The sequence below is a fragment of the Musa acuminata genome, chromosome BXJ1-2, assembly GCF_036884655.1.
Source record: "Musa acuminata AAA Group cultivar baxijiao chromosome BXJ1-2, Cavendish_Baxijiao_AAA, whole genome shotgun sequence".
Classification (NCBI taxonomy): Eukaryota; Viridiplantae; Streptophyta; class Magnoliopsida; order Zingiberales; family Musaceae; genus Musa; species Musa acuminata.
The window spans coordinates 19,489,800-19,514,165 of record NC_088328.1 but is presented as its reverse complement, the minus strand read 5'-3'; the positions used below and the strand labels follow the sequence as shown (position 1 = coordinate 19,514,165).

At 37.0% G+C, this 24,366-nt stretch overlaps 3 protein-coding genes and 1 long non-coding RNA gene across 8 annotated transcripts; 1 reads left to right on the top strand and 3 right to left on the bottom strand.

The window, feature by feature from the left end:
- The first annotated feature begins 3,371 nt into the window (after window positions 1-3,371).
- LOC135597068 (uncharacterized) lies at window positions 3,372-5,412 on the top strand. Its single transcript, XR_010481103.1, has 2 exons — window positions 3,372-3,759; window positions 5,174-5,412. It is a non-coding gene; the product is annotated as an uncharacterized LOC135597068 (long non-coding RNA).
- A 398-nt stretch (window positions 5,413-5,810) lies between these two features.
- Window positions 5,811-16,482, bottom strand: LOC135597045 (uncharacterized). Of its 5 annotated transcripts, none has more exons than XM_065089480.1 (6): window positions 16,030-16,482; window positions 13,087-14,044; window positions 12,429-12,471; window positions 10,017-10,117; window positions 9,735-9,808; window positions 5,811-9,642 (listed from the first exon to the last, which is right to left on the bottom strand). In XM_065089480.1, exon 6 carries the CDS (start codon window positions 9,398-9,400, stop codon window positions 6,236-6,238), a length of 3,165 nt encoding a protein of 1,054 aa, XP_064945552.1. In that variant the 5' UTR covers window positions 9,401-9,642; window positions 9,735-9,808; window positions 10,017-10,117; window positions 12,429-12,471; window positions 13,087-14,044; window positions 16,030-16,482; the 3' UTR covers window positions 5,811-6,235. The 5 variants fall into 5 exon arrangements, with proteins under 5 accessions (XP_064945552.1, XP_064945558.1, XP_064945545.1 ...); XM_065089486.1 differs by having other exon boundaries at window positions 10,017-10,113; XM_065089473.1 differs by lacking the exon at window positions 10,017-10,117 and having other exon boundaries at window positions 12,420-12,471.
- Window positions 13,775-16,302, bottom strand: LOC135594972 (uncharacterized). Its single transcript, XM_065085472.1, has 2 exons — window positions 16,030-16,302; window positions 13,775-14,044 (listed from the first exon to the last, which is right to left on the bottom strand). The coding sequence occupies exons 1-2, from the start codon at window positions 16,300-16,302 to the stop codon at window positions 13,775-13,777; spliced, it is 543 nt and encodes a 180-aa protein (XP_064941544.1).
- A 491-nt stretch (window positions 16,483-16,973) lies between the features above and the next one.
- Window positions 16,974-20,587, bottom strand: LOC103970087 (superoxide dismutase [Cu-Zn]). The gene is made up of 8 exons (XM_009383726.3): window positions 20,463-20,587; window positions 19,962-20,048; window positions 19,723-19,824; window positions 19,516-19,611; window positions 19,362-19,393; window positions 19,189-19,264; window positions 17,370-17,423; window positions 16,974-17,208 (listed from the first exon to the last, which is right to left on the bottom strand). Exons 2-8 carry the CDS (start codon window positions 20,035-20,037, stop codon window positions 17,186-17,188), a joined length of 459 nt encoding a protein of 152 aa, XP_009382001.2. The 5' UTR covers window positions 20,038-20,048; window positions 20,463-20,587; the 3' UTR covers window positions 16,974-17,185.
- Window positions 20,588-24,366: the final 3,779 nt, after the last annotated feature.

The following is a 24,366-nucleotide window of genomic DNA, read 5'->3' as shown; positions in this document are numbered from 1 at the left end:
TAGATTTGATCTAACCTGAGATGAGAACACTGCTAGATGATTGAGAACAGTCTCTCTGCGTTGTCCATGTCTTCTTCCCTTTCTTTCTCTTCCTTTTCTGCCTTGTTCTCCTTCTTCTCTTTGGAATCTCGTCGCTCCAAAGATCTGCCTCGTTGCTGCCTTTTTATAGCTTTAATCTGCCTCTAAAACACAGCCACCACACCCCCCTAATCTTAATTAGGGTTAGGTTAAGAGGGGGTGTGGGCTGTGGGCTGATAAAGCCCACATGGGCTGAATATGGGCCATCAGCCCAACAACGTCATCATCAATATATCGTCTATATTGGTCTCATACTTTTTACTTAAGCTTCCTTATCTCTTCAATTTTGGTCTCATGCATTTGTCACATTAACTTATCTCAGTAATTACTTGCCTATTCTAATTCTAAATATGGTTTTATCATTTGAAAAATTATTTGGATTCGCTCATAACTATAGTAAATTATGTGTTTTTTAATGTCTATGTTATCCATGGTTAAAACCTTTCACCCATAACAAACTAGAAGCCTAATTAAAATAATGTATTTTTCTTAGATATTCTACTAATCAAAATGCTTTTAAATGTTTTGATCCATCAACTAAAAGAATTTTCATTTCTTATCATGTTGATTTTATAGAATTTATTTTTTCTTATAAATCACTTTTACCTATACTAACTTTCGATAACTTATTGAGTTCCCTAAATTCATGAGCCACCTCATATTATCATTCTCGTTCATGTTGAAACATCAACCCCTCCCACCAATCCGAACACTTTATCCACTCAAATCTCACCAAGCCCTTTCTCAATGGTGCATGATGAATAACAGATTTTCTCATCCATCCAGCTTCCCCATGAGAGTGTCATGTAAAAAGAGAATTCACGGTAAGATTTGGTTTCAATACTCATACTTTAAATTCTTCTCGACCAATACGTCCTAGAGATGTAATTGACCGTACACCAATTCATCTAATAGTTACTAGATCTTAAAATCAAGTCTTTAAACTAAATAAATGTTTCTTTATTTTCATAAAACAATCCCAAGATTATATTTATGAGCCTTCTACTATTAACCAAATCTAAAAAATTCTTGGTGAGTAGCAATGTCTAAAGAATATAATGCTTTATTACAGAATGGTACATGGGACTCAAAACCTTGTAAAGTACAAATAGGTTTTTCATATCAAACGAAACCTTAATGAGTCTATTAATAAGCATCAAGTAAAATTGGTTGGAAAGATATTTCATCAACGTCCAAGCCTTTGAGTACCATAATACATTTAGCCCAGTTGTGAAGACAATAATAATTCATATTATTTTATGTCTTGCTTTGTCTAACAATTAGAGACTTTAACAACTTAATGATTATATTTCCGAAGATATATTTATAAAGCAACTTCTAAGCTTTATTGATCATAATTTTCCTCAACATGTTTATAAATTATACCAGGCTCTTTATGGTCTCAAGCAGGCTCCTCGTGCTTGGTATCATGAACATCGAACACATCTAGTCTTAGTTGGATTTCATAATTCTCGATCTGATAATTTGTTATCCATTTATTCTCATGAGGACATAATCATATTTTTATTAGTTTATGTGGATGACTGAATTATTACTGATAATAAACCAGTAATAATTAATCAGTTTATTCAGCAGCTTGGAAATAAGTTTTCTATTAAAGATCTTGGGTCTCTCAACTATTTTCTTGGTATTCAAGTAATCCACAAGGCAAATGGTCTATTTCTTTTTCAACAAAAGTATATTCATGATCTTCTTGGTCGTACTAAAATGCTTGAAGCCAATATTGTTATTATACTAATCTCTACAAGTGTTCCTCATACTCTATTTGATAGTGCTAATCTTAGTGACGTCATTGAGTATCGTCAAGTTGTTGATAGTGCACAGTATTTGATATTTACTTGCTTGAACATTACATATGAAGTGAATAAATTATCTTAATTTATATAAAAGTCTACTTCCAATGGATATATGTTAAATGCCTTCTTCGGTACTTAAAAGAGCACTATTGATCATGGCTTCTTTCCCTAAAAAAATTCTTCTTTGTTGCTTTATATAATTTCAGATACCGATTGGGCAAGTAATAAGGATGACAGGACATCTATTAATACTTATATTATATTTCTTGGTCACAATCTAATATCTAAGAGTTATAAGAAATATTACAAGATCTTCTACGAGGTTGAATATCGATCGGTTACTTCTACGACTATTGAAATTTATTGTATTCAATTATTGTTAAATGAATTATTTATCACAATATCTGATCCTCCATCTATATATTGTGAGAATATTGGGATAACATATCTATGTGCTAATTTTGTATTTCACTTTCGAATGAAGCGCATAGCTATCGACTTTCATTTTGTTCGTGACAAAGTTCAAAATGGTGAGCTATGTGTCTCTCATATCTTATCTTTTGGTCAACTTGTAGATACTTTTACCAAGCCTTTGTCTCACTAGTAATTCCATATACTTCGGTCCAAGATTGGTGTCTCCGATAGGAGCACTATCTTACGAGAGTATATTTGAAAAGATATTATTGAGAAAATTAAATCATGATAAGATTATCATGATCCTCTCAATATTTTGATATTATGTTATCATGATTTTAAATCATAAAAATTATGATAACATATTGTCCTGATTCTATCAATAATAATGAAGATCATGATCTCAACCTGACCTCCTACGTTATAAAATAATATAATGAATATTTTATATTATTATTGATTGAAAAAATCATGTAATTATCATACTTTCGAATCCTTCTTTGTGTATAAAAATGTATCCATAAAATCCAACTAGTCATTTCTTCTCACAGTTACTCGAGTAATATGATCGACCCAAATTGACCTAATTATTAACCAAATGTAGTGTGCTAAATTTAACACCTTCATGTTAGCCGTGAATCATCATATCATATCATCGTTTACTCGTAGACGAGTCTTTGTAGATTTGGATTATGTAAACAAAGTTGAATCGGGTTAATAGTTCGGTGGTTCCAAATCGAATTGAAATCGAAGTCATACCGTTTAGTTCTAATACTTAAAAATTAGTACGAAATCAATGATTCTAAATAAGTTAAATAAGTCTGTGATGTAGTGGTTAATACAATAAAATCGTTTAGATTTAAAGCCTAATAACATGAGTTTAATCTTCGTGGAGTATCTTAAAATTATTTTAATCAACTGAAACTAGTCGATCAAATTAGACCCCAAACTAAAGAATTAATATCGATGCTTCCGGAACTGTGGCACCCCGATCCAAAGGATTGTTATGAATGACCCAAATTGGCCTAATTAAGAGTAAAATGAAGTGCGTTAAAGTCAATACTTTGAGAATTAGCCGTGAGTCATAGAAACCTTAGATTGTGTTCGTCGAGTTTGGATCTAATAAGCAAATCAAATCTTGTTGAAGATTCTTCTGTTCGATTGCGTTCCTTTTTGATTTGATTCGACTTAAGTTTCCTTTTCTACTAAATGGATTTCACGGATCGGGTCAGGCCCGGCGACCCGTGTCGATAAATGCACAAGTGACCACGGCGTAGCCGGGTCTTTCGCCTCCTCGACGACGAACGCCCTTCTTCTCCTCCACCGCCGTTTGCTCTTCCGTCGAAATCGCAGTTCCAGATGAAGTTTCTGGACTGGTATTTGAAGATTGCGGCGGTATCGGCGCTAATCGGGGCTTCGATGGAGCTATTCATGATCCACACCGGTTTCTGTAAAGCATCCTCCTTTCTCTTCCCCTAATCTTCTTATTTATGGATTTGTTTGCCCCTTCGCGCGTTGCTTTGTTGTTATTATTCTCCTTGGACACCCCGGGGGGGCTTATTGTTTGTGATTTCGTGGGAAAGCTGGATTTCCTAGGGCTGGAATATTTGTAGTAGAATACAACAAAGTTCGATCCTTTTGAGGAGAGTAGACGGAGAGTAGTAGTAGTATTAGCATCAGCATCTAATCAAAAAAATTGAGTTGTTTCATCGGCTTTTTTTTGCTCAAATTAGGGCATCTCTCGTGGCACTAGCAAATTAATTTAGGTTTTGAGAGGTTAAAGCGTGATCATTGATCAAAGTGCTTCATTTGCATCTATTATCTAATAGCAGCCTTCATTTGCATCTAAAACCTTAGCATACTTTTTGTGTTTCCACTCTTGTAAGAGGAATATTTGACTCATCGAACATTTTTTTGTCCAAAGTTTTTCACTCCATTTTAAGTGTCACTTGTTTTCAAATAAAACTTTCTAGTGCATGACCATAATTTTTGCTCACCTTTGAGATTTTTTTTAACTCAATAAGACTTATCATCTTTGTTCTTTTTTTGTTTGTCATGTGCTATGGTTTTTCTCCCTTCAAATGATATCATGTGTCAAACAAAAGCCATACTCTTCCATCTTGTTATTTCAAGTGCCAATGTCGATTGAAAAGATCAAATAGGTACATGAACAAGTGTTTGTCTTTGAATAAATAGTATTTATGTACATGTCACCAAAATGAGTTGTTCTAAGTATGCAAAGTTGTTGTTGTCAAGATTTAAGATCGCCGTCGAATACCAGTTTAGGTATTATTGGTGGCACCAAGAAAAGATGAATATGGATCGGTACCAAGTTATATGGTTCGGCGTACCGATCCTTGATCGGATTAGTAAACATTGGTAGGTATCTTTTTCTTTCTTTTTTTTTGACATAAAAATCGATATTTTGAACAAAAATATTGAAGGGAAATTGTTTGGGGACAATCCAAAATTCCAAAATCCATATTCATGGAAATGGTCTTTATTTACGATGGAGAATAAGCATGAGATCACTTTGATTAAGCTTCGACTGTGTATCGTGACAGTATCTATTGTTCTTTCCGCACTTCATGGTTTCAAGCCAACTTAAGCTTGGATGATAAGTTGGGGCTTTATGGTCTTGTTGTTGTTGTGGTTGTATTATGTGTATCGACATTTTGTGTGCTGCCATTGTTGTTGTGGTTGTATTGACTTGTGCATGACAAATGATGCCGTTTTATGTGTTATTAGATTCACTATTGTTTGTTCTTCATGTATTGACTTGTGCATGACAAATGATGCCGTTTTATGTGTTATTAGATTCACTATTGTTTGTTCTTCATGCACCATCTCGGTATTTTTGGCAGACGACAAGGTCACCGTGCTGGAGTCGGAAAAACGTGCCTGGGAGAGCTCTGAAGAAGCTCAAGCCATCAGAGAAGCTCTTAATCCTTGGAGAAAACATATGACGAATAAGCAAGAAGATCCTCACGAGTGCTGAGATTGAGATTCTGTAGCAGTTTGTTGGTGAATGTTATTTTTCTTCTGCAGGACATCACAACCACTTTTTGTTTCTGTTGGAAGAGCGATACGATCATTTGTGATATTTGGTATCGGGCATAACTTAACAGGATAAGATCCAGTCTTGGATTTAAAATGTGAGTAGCAGTAAAATGTAACATAAGGAAGGAAGGGCCCACACTCTGTTGCAATTCTCTCTCGATGTGGGATGGATAGAAATGGGAGATAATAATTATATATCCCTGGTTGGCGTCCTGCATCATATAACCGCCCAGGATTGTGTTTATGGATTCGTGGCGACATCTGATCTCTCTCCGTAAGCTTACATTAGCTTGAGGTAGAACCAAAAAAGAAATGTGTCTTGAATCCCACACGACCAGCGCCATTCAAGGAGAGGAGATATATATATATATATTATAAGAAGAAATGCCAGACCGCATAAAGTGAAGCAGATTGAGACGAAAGTAATGACTAAGTCGAAGCTAAGAGCAAACTTTAAATATTTTTCTGAGTTACCTAGATTGCAACAGTCGGAGGAGATTACACGCCTACAGAGGATGAATGGATGAAAAAGCATCATCTGCAACATCCATTAGCTGGCAGCTTCTTGCACACCTCGCGAAAATTCGGTTACTCTGGCTTGTGTTCACATAGGAGCATAGTGAACTATGAGACTTGATTACAAACTCAACAGAACAGAGGTTCCCATGCATTGTGCGGACTTTCCTCACACAGGCACCCATGTGTAGACATGGAATCACCAACCTGCAGTAACCCTGCACTGCAGTTCAAGGTTTCCATAAGCTGCTGAAGGTACCCAAGTTGATCTCTTTAACCAAGTACCCAAGGTTTCCATAAGCTGCTGAAGGTACCCAAGGTTTCCATAAGTTGCTGAAGGTAACCGAGTATCATGCGGAGTCCGAGATAAGTAAAATGTCAGGTATAGATGCAGTATCCAGCTCCCAATAACCACGAAGTTTCCCTCCTCTTTCGTTTGTCAGTCGGAATGAAGGTATCTTATGAGAGAATCTAGTATATTCATTGGCTGGTACATCCATGGTCACAGCTTTTCCTTCGTTTTCATGTTTGAAAACGGCTCTATAACCATCAACCTTTGTCAAAAGTCGAACTTTCAGGCCAGCATCGGTGCATTCAGAAATTTCCACCACATCATACTCACAGTTTTGCCAGTCTGAACGGCTCCATCCAGCACTCCAGTTCTTGTATACAGCCCAAATCTCACCATGGCATGGAAGAATGTCATATCGGTTTCTTCTAGCACTTGGTTTGGCCTGCACAAGATGAGAAAACATACCCATGTTCTCAAATGCCACACTCTGCTGTTCCACTTTAAATGTACCACATGCAACCGGCATTCCCTCTTGTATCCAGTGTGCCTCCTCCTCTGATACAGGACAGGCCTCAAGCCATGCTATATGCACTTTATGATCTTCTAACTCAACTTTCTTCACCCATCCATAGTAATTGGGATACTGATCTATTTCACTGTATAATGCCCAAATCTGACCACGTTGGACATTTTCTATTGACTTCCCCTCATCAAAATTGTGAAATTCTGCTTCAGGATATTCAACGACAAGGGGGCTCGACGATGACATTGGAGATGAATTTTCATTTTCAGCAGAATTATCATGGACACCAGCAGCATCTAACCTGTCTTCCTCTCTTATCACTACTTCAGGCTGCTTTGTATCATTTTGTGCATGCTTCCAAGCTTCTGATTGCTGGCGTCCACCAGCTTGATATAGTTCTGCATGAGCAACATCCTTCATTCCAGGTTCCACCTCATTGTCTGTGGACTTGAAACATGAAACATGAGATTCACTCAAATTTCCAACTCCACTTGTACCACCACCAAGACTAACGGAAGGAAATGACTCTGAAAAGTCAGCAGGAAGAGATGCTGGATCAAGCTCCAGACAACCTTGAGGAATACCTTCTTTTTCGGTCCCATTCAACCTGTAAGAAGGGATACCGTGAGAAAATCTAAGTATTTCATTAGGTGGTATCATATATGGAGCCATAGCCATCTCCTTTGCTCGCATGAACAAGCTCACAAAACCTTCTATCTTAACCAAGGGAATCACGCTGATTCCAGCATCCACTGCAAAATCTGAAAGTACTTCTATAACTTCATATTTATACAGCCTATGATTGCCAGCATCAGATCTCCACCCAGCATTCCAGTCCTTGAAGAGAGCCCAAACCTCGCCCTTTCTAGGATATATATCATATGAGTTCCTTCTTTTCCCCTTTTCCCAAGACACAATATGTGAGAACATCAGATGATCTTCAGCAAACTGTGTGGATCCTAGTATATAATTCCCACAACCAACTGGCAATTCCTCACCGGACCAGACTGTCTCAACTTCATTTAAGGGATTATGCTCAAGCCAGGTTATCCGCAACTTGAAATGTGGGGCATGTACATGACGAATTCGTGCATAGAATCGAGGCATTCCATCAAGATTATCGTAGAGTGCCCATATCTGATCAACTGAAAATTTATTTACATGCCTAAGTTTTTCAAAGTCGTAAAATTCTGGATCAGGATATGTCAATGTATCATGTTCAGGTGAGGTCTTAGATCTGGAATCAATGCTAGACTCCGCTGCAGGCCCTAACTTCTCTTCCGTGCCTGTATCTAGTTTGCTTTCCCCTGTTGGATCTACATTAACACCTTCACTTCCATTTAGTGGTTGCTTTTCGGAGGCATCATCTTTGTAAATGTTCTCCATTTTATCATCACCAAATTCAGTGGCTTTGACACTCGAAGTCACCCCATCGGTATCAGCATGGGACGATCCTGCATGCCCATCAGCACTACCTGATGACTCACCTCTCCACTTTTTGTAACTAGGAGAATTTATAAAGTCATCATCATCTTCGCTTCCGACTTCACTATAATTAATATTCTGCTTAAGCCTGGTTGACCTTCGTGGTGCAGACGATGAAGAATACTGCTTTGCTTGAGGGCCATCTACCTCAATAGCTATGTCTTCTTCAACATCAGTGCTATCTGATTCACTGGATTCCACAGCCACCTTTCTGCTCCTCTTCAGATTAGCATTGGCAGTTGAAGGCTTAGCAGTCTTCCCTCCTTCATTCATTTGCCTGGGGTTCTTTTCCTCAAACTGAACCTCATTACTTGCAACACCTTTAACATCCATTCTGTCATCTGTAGCCATGTTTGCCATGTTTGTAGGTCCACCTCCATGCCCAAAGGGGGCCCATGGTCCTCCACCAACACCACTCTTAAGCCCTGTACTAGAAGAGGCATTTCCAGGCTGACTTTGCAGGTTAACATTATTAGCTTGCTGAACTGGAATCTGATGATGTGAATTTCCAACGTTGTTCCAGGATTGACCAGACTTTACCCCAGAAGGCGCAGCTTCTGCATTCAAATCATATGCAATGAAGGGCTTCGAACAATGCTGACAGCGGAGAGTTTTGTTCAATATGCTAAGGTAGTACTGGTATCTCATGCTGCAATTAGGACAAATAGTCCAGAATGTATTGGCAGTAGCAAAAGCTGATGGTTGCTGCTGTTGCTGATTTAGGCCATTAAAAGACACTGCACTGAAATTGCTTCTAGCATAAAAGCTGTTCCTCATCTGTGGAGCAGGCTGCCTGGAAGAGGCAGTTCTGATATTAACATTCATTTTAACATCATAGTGTTGTCGTGTTAGTCGATCGGACAGAATCTTATGTGCTTCTCCAATTAACTTGAAGGCAGCCTCAGCACCTGCAAATTGGTTTTTATCAGGATGAAGTAAAAGTGCAAGCTTTCGGTACTGTTTCTTGATAGATGAGTCATCTGCTGTTGGCTCTACTTGCAGAATCCCATACCAGTCCATCTCTCCGTTAATTTTAGCATCAGCAGAGCAATGAACTTCACAGACAGTTAACATATGAGAGATGTTCTCAAGCTCTGGAAAGAGATGCTGGGCCTTCCGAGCAATCTTAAGTGCCCCAATGAAATCTCTACTTTGCATCTTCTTTTCTGCAACTTCCCTCGCTCTGATAGCCTCTTCCTTATTACACTCCATCATGTAATAGAAATGACAGAACACACTTGTACTGCCAGATTGCGCTTGATGATTTTCCACTCTTCAAAATCTATATACAAAAAAGATCACGACTCCTCTTCTTGCTCAGGTTTCGACGCAAAGCATAGCAAAGAGCAATCCTCATTTAATTTTAATTCCTTTCAAGACAAGCTTCTTCTCTGGTAGATCACCGCAGACAGTAGGCCATCAACAATACTCACCACAATTTAATGAAATTGATGTACCTGAATACAGTACCAGAACTTTATATAACAGTAAGAGATTGTCAAATACAAGGGTTCACCAAAAAGCCAATATGTAACTTCCGAAATCTTACATTTCATCCAATTTTAGAAGCTTCGAGGCCAATTTTCCTGATGAAATTATATTAGCAAAGGTCCAAGCAAAAACCTGCAGTATAAGACCATGTCTGTAATTTTCTTTCAAAAACAGTGATATCATACACGTTATTCTTATGCTACAGCTCAAAACTATTTTATCTATAAATGAAGTCATTATACCTGTGTTCTTTTTTAGAATTTATTAATCTTATTTCTATTTTTTTAGTTTTCAATCTTAACCAAAAGCCATCTCCATAATTCATGTATCATAAAAGTACCTTGTTAATACAACTTGCATGGACAAAACTATGCTGGATTGATCTTTTATGGCTTCATGTAGGTATGTAATGTAACAATGAGGATATATACTTTTGGCTGCCTACATACAAATGGTTAACACACTTCAGCATGTTAAATGTTATGTTAATCATATTTCCTATTCTCTATCGAAAGCAACATAATCTTTATTGAATGAGAGACAAACATTTAAAAAACTTGGATTGAAAAGCTAACAAGGACTTTGAGCATATTTTACCAACATGCAATGAATTGCTTAATATTAAACTATTGATCAAATTTATCTTGCTTAACTATGGATTGTTGTGCAATCAAACTATATGCTTGGATTTAAGAAAATACCATCATGCGTTTGAAATTAATCCCCTGGATTTTGATCGATCAAAATAATATCATTAGCATACGACATGCACCAAGAAATTTTATTAATTTTACCTAGCAAGTTCACCAAATATTAGTGCAAAAAAATGACTTAAAAGTGATGCTTCACATAAGCATGTAGCTCTACCAAGCTCACTAAATACTCCTATTGTTCTAACATTATTGAAAACTCCATTGTACATATCATTTATCACCAATTTAATTATTAGATACAAATTCTTTTTTACAACACACGTTGTATTCCTGGGAATTAGTATGATTTTAAACTTTTTCTATGTCAATAATAACCACTTGCAACTTTTTACCTATATATATTTTTTTCCATTGAGGCCAATTAATAAATAACATCTATAATATATCCTCCTAGGCATGAAATCCAACATGATTTTCAGAAAAAACATGCTTCATATCTTAATTTTTGTTCAGTCATCCTTACAAAGTTTCACAGTATTACTTGTTGTCCTAAATATGCTGCCATTAGAAAGACATTTAATAACACCCTATTCTTTTAAATTGGCATCCAGAAAAACTTCCCATTCACCAGGGTTTTTTTAACTTTTTTTAATAATTTAATCATCTGAATTATCACCAAATCTTCTAAGCTCTTCCAAACCTCCATATACACAACATTTTATTTTTACTCGAGTATTTTTATCCTCTTCAAAACATTATTTACCTTACGTGTCCTAGTTTTTGAACAAATCTATAATTTAGTCTTATTACTCTTTCTTACCAAAAAAATAGGGCATTTGTTAAATAATTTATCTATCTCTCCTTAATCTCAATTCATGTACAAGCAACCTTTAGTCTTCAATATCATGCATCTAATAATAACTAAATTCCCCTTCCCCTAACTCTAGCAAGTACATATGTATGTCCCATGTCTTTAACCCCTTACTATAAACTTTTAACTTTCCTACACTCAATTTCAGCTGCTATAATATATATCTTCTACAATTCTCCCTATATCTACAACTCTACTAACATCTACAGCAAAATTTCTTTGTAATAAGTGTTTTTTAAGCTTCATTACAGCATCAAGCCTCCATATATGCACTAACCTTATGTATATGCTCTACGGTTCTGCTAATCTAATTAGCTGTCAAAGTCCACACAGCCTACTAGGTCTGCAGTTTGCCTTAAGCAAGTGTACATAAGAGGAAAATATTTCAAGGTCGAGCAAGAAGAGAGGAAGAAAGAACCATCAAAAGCGAAGGAGAGACAGGAAAACTAATGATCAGCACTAACTATTAATGATGTCACAGCCATGAAGCTACAGCTAATGATCCATACATCATAATTTCACCTTCCTCGAGCACCCCGAACATCCTTAACAGCCATGAAATCTGATATGTCCCTAGGTATCTTTTCTAACGTTGCAATATAGAGATTAAAATAAGATGATTATTGAAGGCCAAAATAACAAACCTATAACATAAATAATGAAATAAATCCTGAAGATCATCTGCCATTGCCTCATCAGCTTATTTGTGCCTTTGAGGTGCACATTGTTTCCTACAACAAAGGCTATCATCCCCTTTTATCCAAGCACTAGTGAAATTCTATGGTTTACGTCAGTTGCACGTGCTGCAACTGCAACAAATAAGGTCGAGTTTTTTACCTGCCTATTGACAGTAATCTTCAATTTAGTTATGAAGCCTTAGAGGAAGCTGCAACAGATATATAACTCCAGAAAAAAAACAAGGTAGATAATCATTACACGACAAAACAACACAATATGAGTTTAACATTAGAATCACACTCTTACAATCTGCTAATAACTTGTTTCACTCCAAAGAAAGGTCAGTTCAATCTTTTGAAAAACGAGAAAAGAAAGCTTACAGCACAAGCTACATTATGGCCCTGAGGTATTATGTAGCTTAGAAGATTAGGATAAAGAAAAACCACAGCCATCCAGGCACTGAGCAGAAAGTCAACTAGAAAGTTTAACACTTAAAAACTACAAAATGCCATATTCTCAGTAGCAAAGAACAGTACAAGACCCTTATCACCTGCCCGCATCAAAATCCAGCTATAAGTCCGAAAATTCAGAACCTGCAGAACAAGAACCATAAGCAATCATTGTAGGCTCTCTTATGACAATGATATCGTGGCTAGAAGTCCAAAATTTTGTTCTAGACTCTCTTGAGATTATGGAAATATGAGAGCTACAAACAATCATGTCACACTTTCTTGTAACAATGATAGCTGTCATCAGCAAAACAGACAAAAAGTAGAGCAAATACATGAAATGATTAGGTAAATTGATAGTCACATATCTCGCGCAATCTCCATTGGGGTATAAAGTCCAAAATAATCGATAACAACTGACCTAATACAGAACAAGATCAGTCAACACAATCGCTTGGATCCCAAAAACAGCTACATAAGTCGCACTTCATTCTTTTGGCAAGCAGAAACCATATATTTAAGAGTCGAAAAACCAAACACCCATTCTTACTCAACAAAATCGTAGAGAGAATAAACCGCTACCAAAAAATCTCAACACCACGAGAAAGATATCCAACTCCATCAAAACCCTAACAGTAAATAGCAACGACATAAAACAAAAGCCCTACTCCACGAGCTACAATCCTTCGAAGAAACCAAAATCGTAAATCCTTCCCACATCCGGAATCTCGAACCGTGAACGGGAGAACAGGATTTTACCCGGGTTGCCTTGCGCCCGAAGAAGGGGCGAGCTCAGCGTCCTAACCGCGGAACGGGGAGCAATCGCGAGGGCGAAGAACTCGAAGACCGTAAGCGGAGGACAAGGGGAAGTATTCCGAGAGGTCGAGCTGAGGAGCTACGCCTCGGGGTGAATGCACCTCCGCCGGAGCCCTAACTCGGCGGCCGAGGATTTATTATTGTGGAAGGGCGAGTTCTTTCCTTACCCGTTTCGGAACTTACCCGCTCACCTGGCTGACTCGAGCAAAAGTCCCATAAGTAACCGAGAATTCCATTGGCCATCAGGATGGGGTCCGCCTCAAAGACCCGAGTCCCGCGGCGTTCCACATCTCCACAAATGATACGTTCGGGTGGTGGGTCTGCTATGTCAGACCATGTCTCTCATGGGTCCCACTCTATTCCCACAGTGACTGGACAGGTAGACAACTCGGGTACCCCGAGAGTTAGTCAGGACGCACTCGGTCCATTCATGAGAAAGCTGTGATTCTGTCCAAATAGCGCAACAGAAAAACAAAAAAGGCTGCAAAGGCTTCCATCCAAATGACAAAGGAGGATAAGTTGTAGGAGAGCATTCTTGTTATGCTCCAAGTAATTCTTTCACACTCAGGGATTGCATGTCTTGGATCACAAAACAATCACCACAAAGATGTCTCCATCATATCATATGAACCTACCGCCCTGCCATCGAGTTCATCCGCAGAGTTACTAAGTGTATGGCAGCATTAGCGGATGAGAAGGCTCCATGGAAGCTTTCCTGGAATGATACCATCTCCAAATCCTTTGCCATCTTCAGCAATATTTCGCCCAGGTCTGACTGCTGCTCCATCAAGGACTCATAGTATGAGCGTGCAGCAACCTTGCTGATCTCTGCATTAGCAGCTTCGGGACAATACTCGTCGTCCAGCCACTTGTGAAGAGTTACTCTAAGCCATTCTGATTCCTGAAGAAGCACCACATAACTGAGATTTATTGTGCTAGAACTGACAAGCAAGTAGTAGAAATAAGGGATAATGAAGCACATCGATCGTGGTCTAGGGTGTGAAGAAATGAACACTTCCATATGTCATGATTGATCGGTTTACCAAATAGTCTAGGAAAATCCAAGTGCGAATTGGAACATTTATAATTAAGATCATGCAACTTTAGGACTTAAATATAGCAGCAAAAAGAGTGGCACATTAGTGTGATGGATTAACACATTTAAGTATTCCAATACATTATCATCATAGTCAGACTATGAAGACCCGGATCGTTCATCTGGTGATGTAGATAATTGTCTTCATAAAAAACATAAGTGTGTGATATAAGAACCTAACCTTCCATATGAAAGGTTGATTCCTGCCCTTTATCACAGTATCTGGACCCACTCTCCCATGCATAGAGACAAACATGCAGATGAAATTTCTTAACATTTAGTGACTGAATATAATGCACTTCCAGGCTCCCATTCGCTGGTGCCAATTTCAGGCTTCCTAATAGCATCTCTTGTCATAAGACCTCTCTATCGTGAAGTGAATCAAATAGCTGAATTTGTTGTATATAATTATTTGAACATTATAAAACTTTGTCAAATGATAACCTGATTCACAATTCCACTGTGAGTTGCAGTGCTGTCACCTTATTGCTGCTCCACCGAAGGTGGACGATACACCCTATAAAGACGCCTTGTCACTAACCAAGAACTAATGCTTGTCAAATTTTGATTGCTTTACCAAAGACTAGAACTCTTTCCTGCCACCGTAGAATCGAGAAAATATATCCCACAACAGGAAAAAACCCACAAAGTGAAAAGGCTAAATTACATGAATTGTCCTTCAACCATTGATGTTGTTTTGAGGTGGTCTTAAATTTTTTTTTTTGACTTAATAGTACTGTAACAATCAAATCTTTGATTTATTCTAATATAATCAAATAAAACCTAAGTTCTCTGGTTGGCTTGGATCAAATAGTCCATATGGCAGAATAAATATTTTTTTTTTCCACGATAGAGAGCATCTCAGGACATCTTCGGTAACCATGGACTAGACCTTCAGGGAGTTGCTTGAGGAACTTTGTAAAGGTGGAGAAGGCATCAGTGAGAACCACTTGCTTGAAGCTCTTAGAGTTGGCCTTGGTGGGGCTGGCCCTCCTTGATGAGGTGGAGGGGGCCAAGGCTGTTACTGACTCTGAGCTTATTGTTGTCATGGGTGAGACAGACAAGGTCGGAGGAGACGTAAGAGTGGGCAACGAGGGAAATGATGAGCGAAGTAGCGATCTGCTCCAATGAGGAAGAAAATGCTCTCCTTTTAGGCACTGAGGGGTGGCTGAGGGGGATTTTGCCTTTGCCATTGCTGAACGGATGGCAATAAAGGAGACACGGATGAGCGAGTAGACATTTCTTGTGTAGTGGTCGAGCTAGGTGAACAACTTCTTGAAGATGGTGACAAGGATGATGGCGAAGACCAGACGGACAAGGTTGTAAGGACACCATCTGACCTCCCTTTCCCTTCCCCGTCCTTAATGTTTCTGTTACCCTTCTTCCTACAGGTCTTCTTGTCCCTCGTCTTGTACAAAACCTCCACCGACCAAGTCCTCTTCTTTTGCTTCTGCTCCTAATAATAAAATTCACTTGACGTCGCTGATGTTGCATTGTCAGAGGCCTGGTAGCAATTGTGTGCTACAACTAAGATGCCCTTCGATCTGACCTTACTAAACAAAAGTAGCGTGCAGGACACCCCGCCGCCGCTCCCCTCCCCTCCCCAGTTCTAAATATTTGACTTTTAAATGGTTCTAACATCTAAAAGTTCCTTCAAAGCGGTAAGATCAAAATTGCTTATTATTCTTCTTCAGCATTCCACGTTCGCTTCCAGTATTTGAAGAATTGTTCGACTCGGCACAAACTGAAGACAGCAAAGAAAGAATCAATAGGAAGAAACGAAGGCGAACCTGTAAAGCGTTCGAAGGGGTCAACCAAGCTTCGGGGACCCTAAGTTCCTGGACCGGGGCTTCCTCGGCCTCCTCCTCATCCGGGGGTCCAGCGGCGGACGCGGCGAGACGGAGTGGGCGAGGTTGGGGATTTGGGGCGCAGAGACATCGATGGGTGAGGAATTGGGGCTTTCGGTAGACGACGCCGCTTCTAAGCTTGGAAGCGGAGGCGAATTTGGTAGGCGGAGAAGAGAGAAGCGAAGGGTCCTCTACGGGCGTCGGCGAGATGCCCATCGGGTGCAAGATCAAGCATCCCATCCCGATGAGCTCCGAGTTGAGGACGTTATGTGACACCTATCAGCTAATAGTGCGAGTACTGATCGGTGAACATCGGTTGGCCCCACCCTTGCTTGTGAACGGCGGTGAGAGATTTTGGGATGGGTTTTCATTCATCGGTCGATCCACTAAGTCCTTGCACCGCTCTAACGTAAATATTTCCTTGGAATTATAATTATCATCGGCATTAAAGAACATGCATACGAGTCGTTTGATGCATTTGATATGCAAGCATGTACTAATAGCTTGCAAATTTTAAAAAATTAATGATAATATTTTGATTTGATGACCCAACATCAGAATTTATAATGGCACAGGTTCTAAGTATTACTTTATGATTCCTCATCAACCCATGTTCCTTTTTGTGGCTAGATAAATATAAACAAGTTCATGATTAATAGTATAGTCTACTCAAAAAAGAGTCACTGATTGAGATTTCAGGTTACTATGGCTCTGATATGTCTTAAGAGAATTAATTCATCGGACTTTTAGAGCATAAAGTAACCACTAAGATAATGTACGATAAACAAAAAATACGAGAGCCCATCAAAATATATCAGGTTTAGAACCACACAAGCACTTCGCCATATGCTGGCAGCACAAACAAGAAAGGCAAAGAGGAAGCAACATAATAATCGCAAAACGAAGTTAATGCAAAACGCACCTCACTGCTACAGCATAAGTATACACTGCATAAGTTTGTTGCTTATTAACCATAATAATGCTAATAAGGAAAAGGAAGCATAGGAGTTCCAGGCTAATGCCTCTCTTGATTAATTGTGCTGCAGAGCATAATAAAGCATTCCCTCCACTCACAGACTACTGGAATTCTACAACTAGCTCAACCTTGGAGTCCAATAATCCCTAGAAAAAGAGCCAATTGGAAAACAAAGAAAGTTAATATAAATATAAAAATTAGAGGTATAATTGAGATCGCAGTTTGCAAAATTGGAATGAGCAAGGACATGGAGAAACAAATAGACAAGAAAGAAAACAGCTGAATCAATTAGAACAGTAAAACTCACCGCAGGCAACCCTTCCACCAGCATTTCCAGTGCTTTTGCTCAGCTCATGTCCACCTATAAAAGAGCACAAAGCTTGTCAGAGCAAATTTGCTCAACTATACCACATGTATGTCAGATGGAATTCGCATTCCTTCTGACATGAGCTGCACCATGGGAGCAACATTGCCGTGCCTCAGTCCAACCAAATTAGTACACAATATAACAAGCAAACATGTCAGACCGCAAGGTGCATGGAGCTTAGCCATGAATCAAAAAGGGATCCTTTGATCTTAGATAGGTAAATTTTCCCTCATATATATGTGTCTACATGAAATTTGGAGCTATAAAATATAGTAAAAATAAGAAATGATTCATGGGGCTGTATAAGACATAATCACAATGAAGAGAAAATATCAAATTCCTTGTGCAAGATAGGCACTATATAAAGAGGGCACCGTCTTGGTCTTCCATCTTTCAAGTAAATGCTATAAATCGCTAACCTAGATATATATCTATAGATATATGGGAAAATTTCAAGATCTGAAGAGTGACAGTTTAATAGCACGTGGTATCAACAAATTCCAACAGTAAACACTCATCCATAACAGCATAATTCAAGGCTGACAAAAAATTGACTGATTTATGGCCCTTTATAGCATAAAAATGGTCAGCATCAATTAGAACCAATCAAACTCAACGAGTTTGATGATTTTGGTGAATCGCAAACTTAATAGCCTCTAGAGAAGTAAAAGATGAGGCCACTTCTATGTAAAAAAGAGAAGAGGGAACCCCATATAAAGCAAAGAAGATAAAACTATGTTATAATGGCAAAACAAAGAGGATGCTACCACTATTGCATTATCAATTCATCACAGTTATCATATTTATCATCGCCACCAATGCTGCAATTTTTGTTGCTCACAAAAAGGTGTAAGGATGAGAAAGGCAATAAGACACTAGTTTGAGGAAACAAGGATGCCACTAACAATATCTAAAGATGCAGAAATTATCCAAAATCACACAGGTATCCTCTCCAATTAAAATGTATTTTTCTTTATTTACTTTTTAATTATCTAACATTTTACCAGCATGGTAATCAAAGGAACAACGAAGTCATTCAAACATCATTTATTTAAAATTTTATATTCCATTTCTGTGTTTTTTTTCAAAATATATAATATTTTTAAATTTCATGAATTTTATTATTTATGTTTTGTTATTTTATGATTTCATATTTTATTTTTAAAATAATCATTCCAGTCAATCCTGACAATCTAATCCAACAAATGATTACTTTGACAATTAATTATCATTACAAATATGTGTCCTAGAATCATATTAACAAACATTTAACCCAAAGAAAGAATTAACAGTCAATGATTTTCATCCCATCGATGACAGCTCTGTGCAAAGTAGAAACATATTTATGCTATGTTGCCTAAACAGGCCTAGTTGCTACCATTGTGCTTGGTTAAAAATCACAATGGCAGGAGAAAGTAATTATGACTTGTTACTGCTATTGCCTATGGTCACTCATGCTCAAGTACAAGTGTCATGCCAGCACACACTGTTCTTCCAAATCGTGCTCAAAACTTGTCATGAAATGAAAATTCATTCATAATCCTATACCAAAGTGTTTGAGATGTTTAAGAAGCAAAAAGGAGAACAAAAACATGAGGTTTATATTTTCTTCTAGTGCAGCAAAAAGAAAAATAGCTGGAAAATGATATACAGAAACAATCATTGTTCAAACATCAAAGTAATATCAGACGATGCTTTTCAAAATGGACAAACTATCAACCATGATATTAACATTACTGTTTGAAAAAGTAAATATTACCTTTTCCAAGATCATCAGGATCAGCATGGACCACAACGGCTCTCCCGATAATCGAATTTGGTCCAGAAAGGGGAATCTGCAATGTAGAACAATGCCACAGACTTCAGTAAGCAAAATATGGATCGTTTCATTTTGAAGAATATTTTTTAAAAAATGTAGATGCAATACATCACCTGGTTATCAACTTTGGAAATGGTAACAGTACCTGAAGAATCAAATCTAATATATTAATAAACTAATACATCCAGAACATTCACCATAGGCAATGACTGCCCAGGACATACCAACTTTCTTCTTGATACAGATAATAAAGAGAGTATTAATTACCATCCTCCCCAGCAGTCACATTCCCCAGATCACCAGCATGGCGATTGTCATCTTCAGGGGCACCGTGTTCCTTCCCAACAGGATTAAAATGTGGCCCTGGAAGACAGAAGAACATCAGGAGAAGCAAGAAAATGTAAGTACTTAATCCTAAGACTTATTTTAAGTAAGATCATTGATGTCCGATTGGAAAAAGGAAATGGTCATTACCAGTTGACATGCAACCATTGGTGGTGTCACCAAGAGCATGAACATGGAAGCCGTGAAGTCCAGGCTTAAGGCCAGAGATGGATCCAGTAACTGTGGTTGGACCTGCAACAAGGGTTCAATCTCCCAAAATAAGATCTGGTTCCCAAAGCAATATCGACGGAAATGACAAAAGAAAACCATAAACCTAGCTTTGAAAAAGACTAGCACGGAGTTGACAATGAGCCCACGAAATATCTCACCATCTCCTTCTTGGCTGAAGTAAATGGTGCCCTTAACATCCTCACTGCCACCAAGAACAACAACAGCCTTCACCATTTTCTTGTGTTCTGCACATCAGGACATCCAAAAACAAGGAAAGGGAAAACATCATCACACAAGCAAATGAACACAATCAAACCAGCATAAACGAACAATCGATCAACCACGAACACATCATATCACGCCAGGATGTTAGAATCGCAGCTATAGAAGCGGCAAAAACCGGAGCCGATAAAGTCAGAAAACCCCAAGTCCGAAGAAAACAACCAGATCGGGAAACCCGCTGAAAACCAGTACTGGTCGAACTATAGAGAGAAGAAGGCGAAATCTCCGAGGGACCAGATTCACCTCACGCGACCCCTTCGATCACAAAAAATGAGAAGAACCAGATCGAACGAAAAACAACGTCGATCGAACCTAAAGATAAACAAGGTCGATCGAAGAAAAAGATGAAGGCAACATCTGCAAGAGATCGGATTTACCTCAGGCGACCCCTCCGAAACGAGAAGACGATAACGAGAGGAGGAAGACTCGAGAAGTGGTGTGCGTTTTGGGGGGGGTCGGTGGTACCGGCCACCATTAAATATCGGCAATAATGACCAAAGAAGAGGATAAGTTAACCGCTGGGTGAGAATAAACGGACATTTCTCTCCAAATATTAAGGATCATAATAAAATAAAATAAAATAAAAACTATTTATTTTTTATCATTATAGTTTAAAATAAAATATTATTATGAACTATATTTTTAAATAATTAGAAAAATAACAATAAATCTCCTAATTAAAAGACATCTAAAGAGCAAATACTTGTGACCACTACTAATTATGATTCATATATAGCTAATTTCAGTTAAAAACACACAAAATTACAGATAAACTAAATATTCTTAACATTATTACACTCAATAGGAGAAATTTTTAAATATTGTTATTGTTATTGTCAATTTGAGTGTAATTAGCAATTAATTAATAGTCAACTAATAAAAGTTAACCATAACATTATATATATATAAGTCCCTAATTGTACAAGATTATATACATTGAACTTAGAGATTGAGGGTAAGTATGAACATTTATAAATATAAAATTCTATATGACTCTAATCATCCATCTATAGGATCAAAGGGCATTGTAGCAGAAATAAAAAGCCTGGGAGGTGAACGCACCCTGCGGTAATCTCATCACAATTTAATACTGTTGTGGATCCACCGATCAGCCCTCGTGAAACGACTGATAGTGGATTTCAGGTGTGAACGGAATCTCCAGCTACCTCCGGTGTGCCCTATCGAGAGTGATGAGAGCAAAGACCTAATCATGTTTTGTATGCGCCCTCGGATGTGTGTGCAGGTCAAAACAAATGAAGAGAAGTCTTTGGCAGAAGGCAATTTGAAGATGTACGTTTGTATTGTCGCGTTGTCTCCGATGACATCAATTTTAGATTTATGTTTAATTATGAGTACAAATTAGCCCCATATGTGTAGGATTATTACATAAAATGCATCTTTGATGAGATCTTGAGAGAGAAAATATATACTATTGTTGTGGACTTGAATGTCTTCAACGAAGTGTTTACCGTAGAATAAGTAGCATGATGATGGAGAAGGGAAAGAGATCGAATCGTTTTGTCCATCACTTCTTGATTGTTAGAATGATGGACCGATGATGATGATGATGATGATATAAGCTTTAGGCTCCCAACTTTATCTTCCATGGTCATCTCGGAATCGAGTAGACTTGGCCATCATTTCAAAATCATTCATTTTTATACTTAAATAATTTTATAATATAAAACTATTATAATTTATTTTTTTAATTTTAAAAAATTAATGTGCAGCCATAATGACTTAATAATGAGTATAAATGTGTAATAACATAACTAAAAAATCTGCTATAAAATTAAGTAAATTTATAAATATTTATAAATTTATAAATATATCAAATATGATGTCGTTACCGTCGTTGATGATCTCTTTATTTCGTTTCATTACCTTTATCTAATCATGGGTGCATGCTTGAGCTTCCACTAATTCCTGGTTTCATCTAAGATTCATCCTCTTACATTAAAGACTAGCTCGATAGTTATCGTTGATATCAAAGTTGTTAGTATTTGATCCGCAATCTCTATTAGTATTAAAAAATTTTATTATGTATCGTACCTATCGTTTCATAATAGGAAACTCTATACCTATAGTGTTATCATGAAACTCAAAAGAAATTGTTATATACATATTAAGTTTCAAGTTTGAGCTTGATGATTTCCTTATTTTTTTAAATCTTTATACTAATATTTTTATCCTTTAAAAGTTTACCACTCTCACTGACTTGATGAATAGATTTATAAGTTTGGAAGATATCATGTTCTATAGTTAACATTATAATCGTCATATAAGTTATTAAGTAATTTTTAAATATCTTTAATTTTATCATCAATATCAATATCTACTCTGCACTTTCTTAATAAATAGATATATAATCACCTCAAGTCATCTAATCAAATATAATGATAAAAAAAAAACACATGCAACTAAATAAACTGATGGAAATTCAAGAAAATATTTTATTCATTTTAATTTCATAGCTATTATTGTCATATTTAAATCATTATTATTTTTATATTCTTCTATTGCACCAATAATAATATGTAGTACAATACTAAATAAAACATAGATTATCTAATTAAAATTTTAAAAATATTTAAAATTCTCATACATATTTGAAAGCTATGGATGCATATAACCTTGTGATGGAGATATGAGTATCATAAATAATCTAAGAGGACATAGAGATCGTTATATGAACCTAAATGCTTATGGAGGGTATATTCTATATTCTATTTTCCTATTAGATTGTGATAGGATTTAAGCATGAGACATATTTGTATTGGCTTTGGGCTTAAGCTTACTTGAGATCATCAAATGAGAATGTCATGCACATATCTTAAAGTACACACAATATAAGATCTTAGAGGAGACATATGTCTCCATCATATATATCCCTAACCCTCTATTTTCTAGGAGTTATATGGCATTCGAGACATTTGTCTTTGATGGGTAAATCAATTTACCTATATCATTTTTTATGTTGTTCTTTAGGATAAAGGGATATACCATTCTAGTACCCTCATCATTAAGAGACCTTCCCATTGTTAGCTTAGCCCCTATAGTTTGTATGCTCGTTGTCTCCATCTCAGGAACTATGTCACCAAGCATGTGCTCCTCAGGTGGGATTGAAACCAGCATCAAGGCTAATGATACCATCATCTTTTTCTACTTTGGTGGGCAAGGTCTCTCGAGCCTTTTTTTACTGGACTATTATTAGTTGGCCCTGATCCATAGGCTACGAATGAGACATTTCTTAAATCAATTCCAATAATAATTGAGATTGCTTGCTAAGTTACTTAGCCATCGAGGAACCCATAATAGGGTCACCCCCCATCCAACTCCCCATCTTCCTCGAACACAAAGAAAGCTAGTTAGACATGACATCTAAATAGAATAAAACATAATTCGAGATAAATATTATAGTCAATTTAGAAATGTATTATCAAATAAATATTACAGTCAGTTTAGAAATCGTTTACTTGCTAATTAGACATGACAACTAAATAGAATATTTTTTTATCGAAATGTTTATTCTATTCTAAATTATCTAAACTCATTCTGAACTCTGAAGAAGATCTTTTCACCTGATATAACATATTAAATTGAGCATTAGAGTTGAACATATTAAATTGAGCACCTACGCTATACGTTTTGTAAGGATCACTCTAATGAATATTGGACAATCAAATCTCTCTTAAACATGTGAGAATTTTACCATCAATCATGTCATCTCATGAGTTCGTGTCGAAGCTTCCTAAGATGACATTTTTTCTTGGTCAAACATAAGCTTCTGAATTAGTATTGCACATCACACTTCATTTAAAAATGAACATTAACTTCATAATTCCAAGCATGCCAAGGTTTAGAGAAATGAGTCAGATTAGATTAAATCTATCATGTCAAATTAATGTTTTGACATTTGATCGATAGTTAATGGATTTTGTCAATAAATTGTCAACTAACAAATGGTCCATGTAGCTTAGCTATTGAAGAAATTAACAATCAATAATAAGAGAAAATAATAGTAAGTCCTCACAATAGGATAAAAGAAAATACTAAATTCATCTCCTGAAAACAAGTGAATACTAGTTTTTATTTTTTTCATGGATTGTTCAACTATTTTTATTTTTTTTCCATAGCTTAACAAATGGATTGCAAACAATTCAAATAAAAAAAATTTATATACTGATACCACGTTTTTGAGCTCGAGTGTGATTATAAAAATGATTATTGGGGATAAAAAATCGTATCCTTAAATATATTGTTTTTCTAGTGCTTAATGGC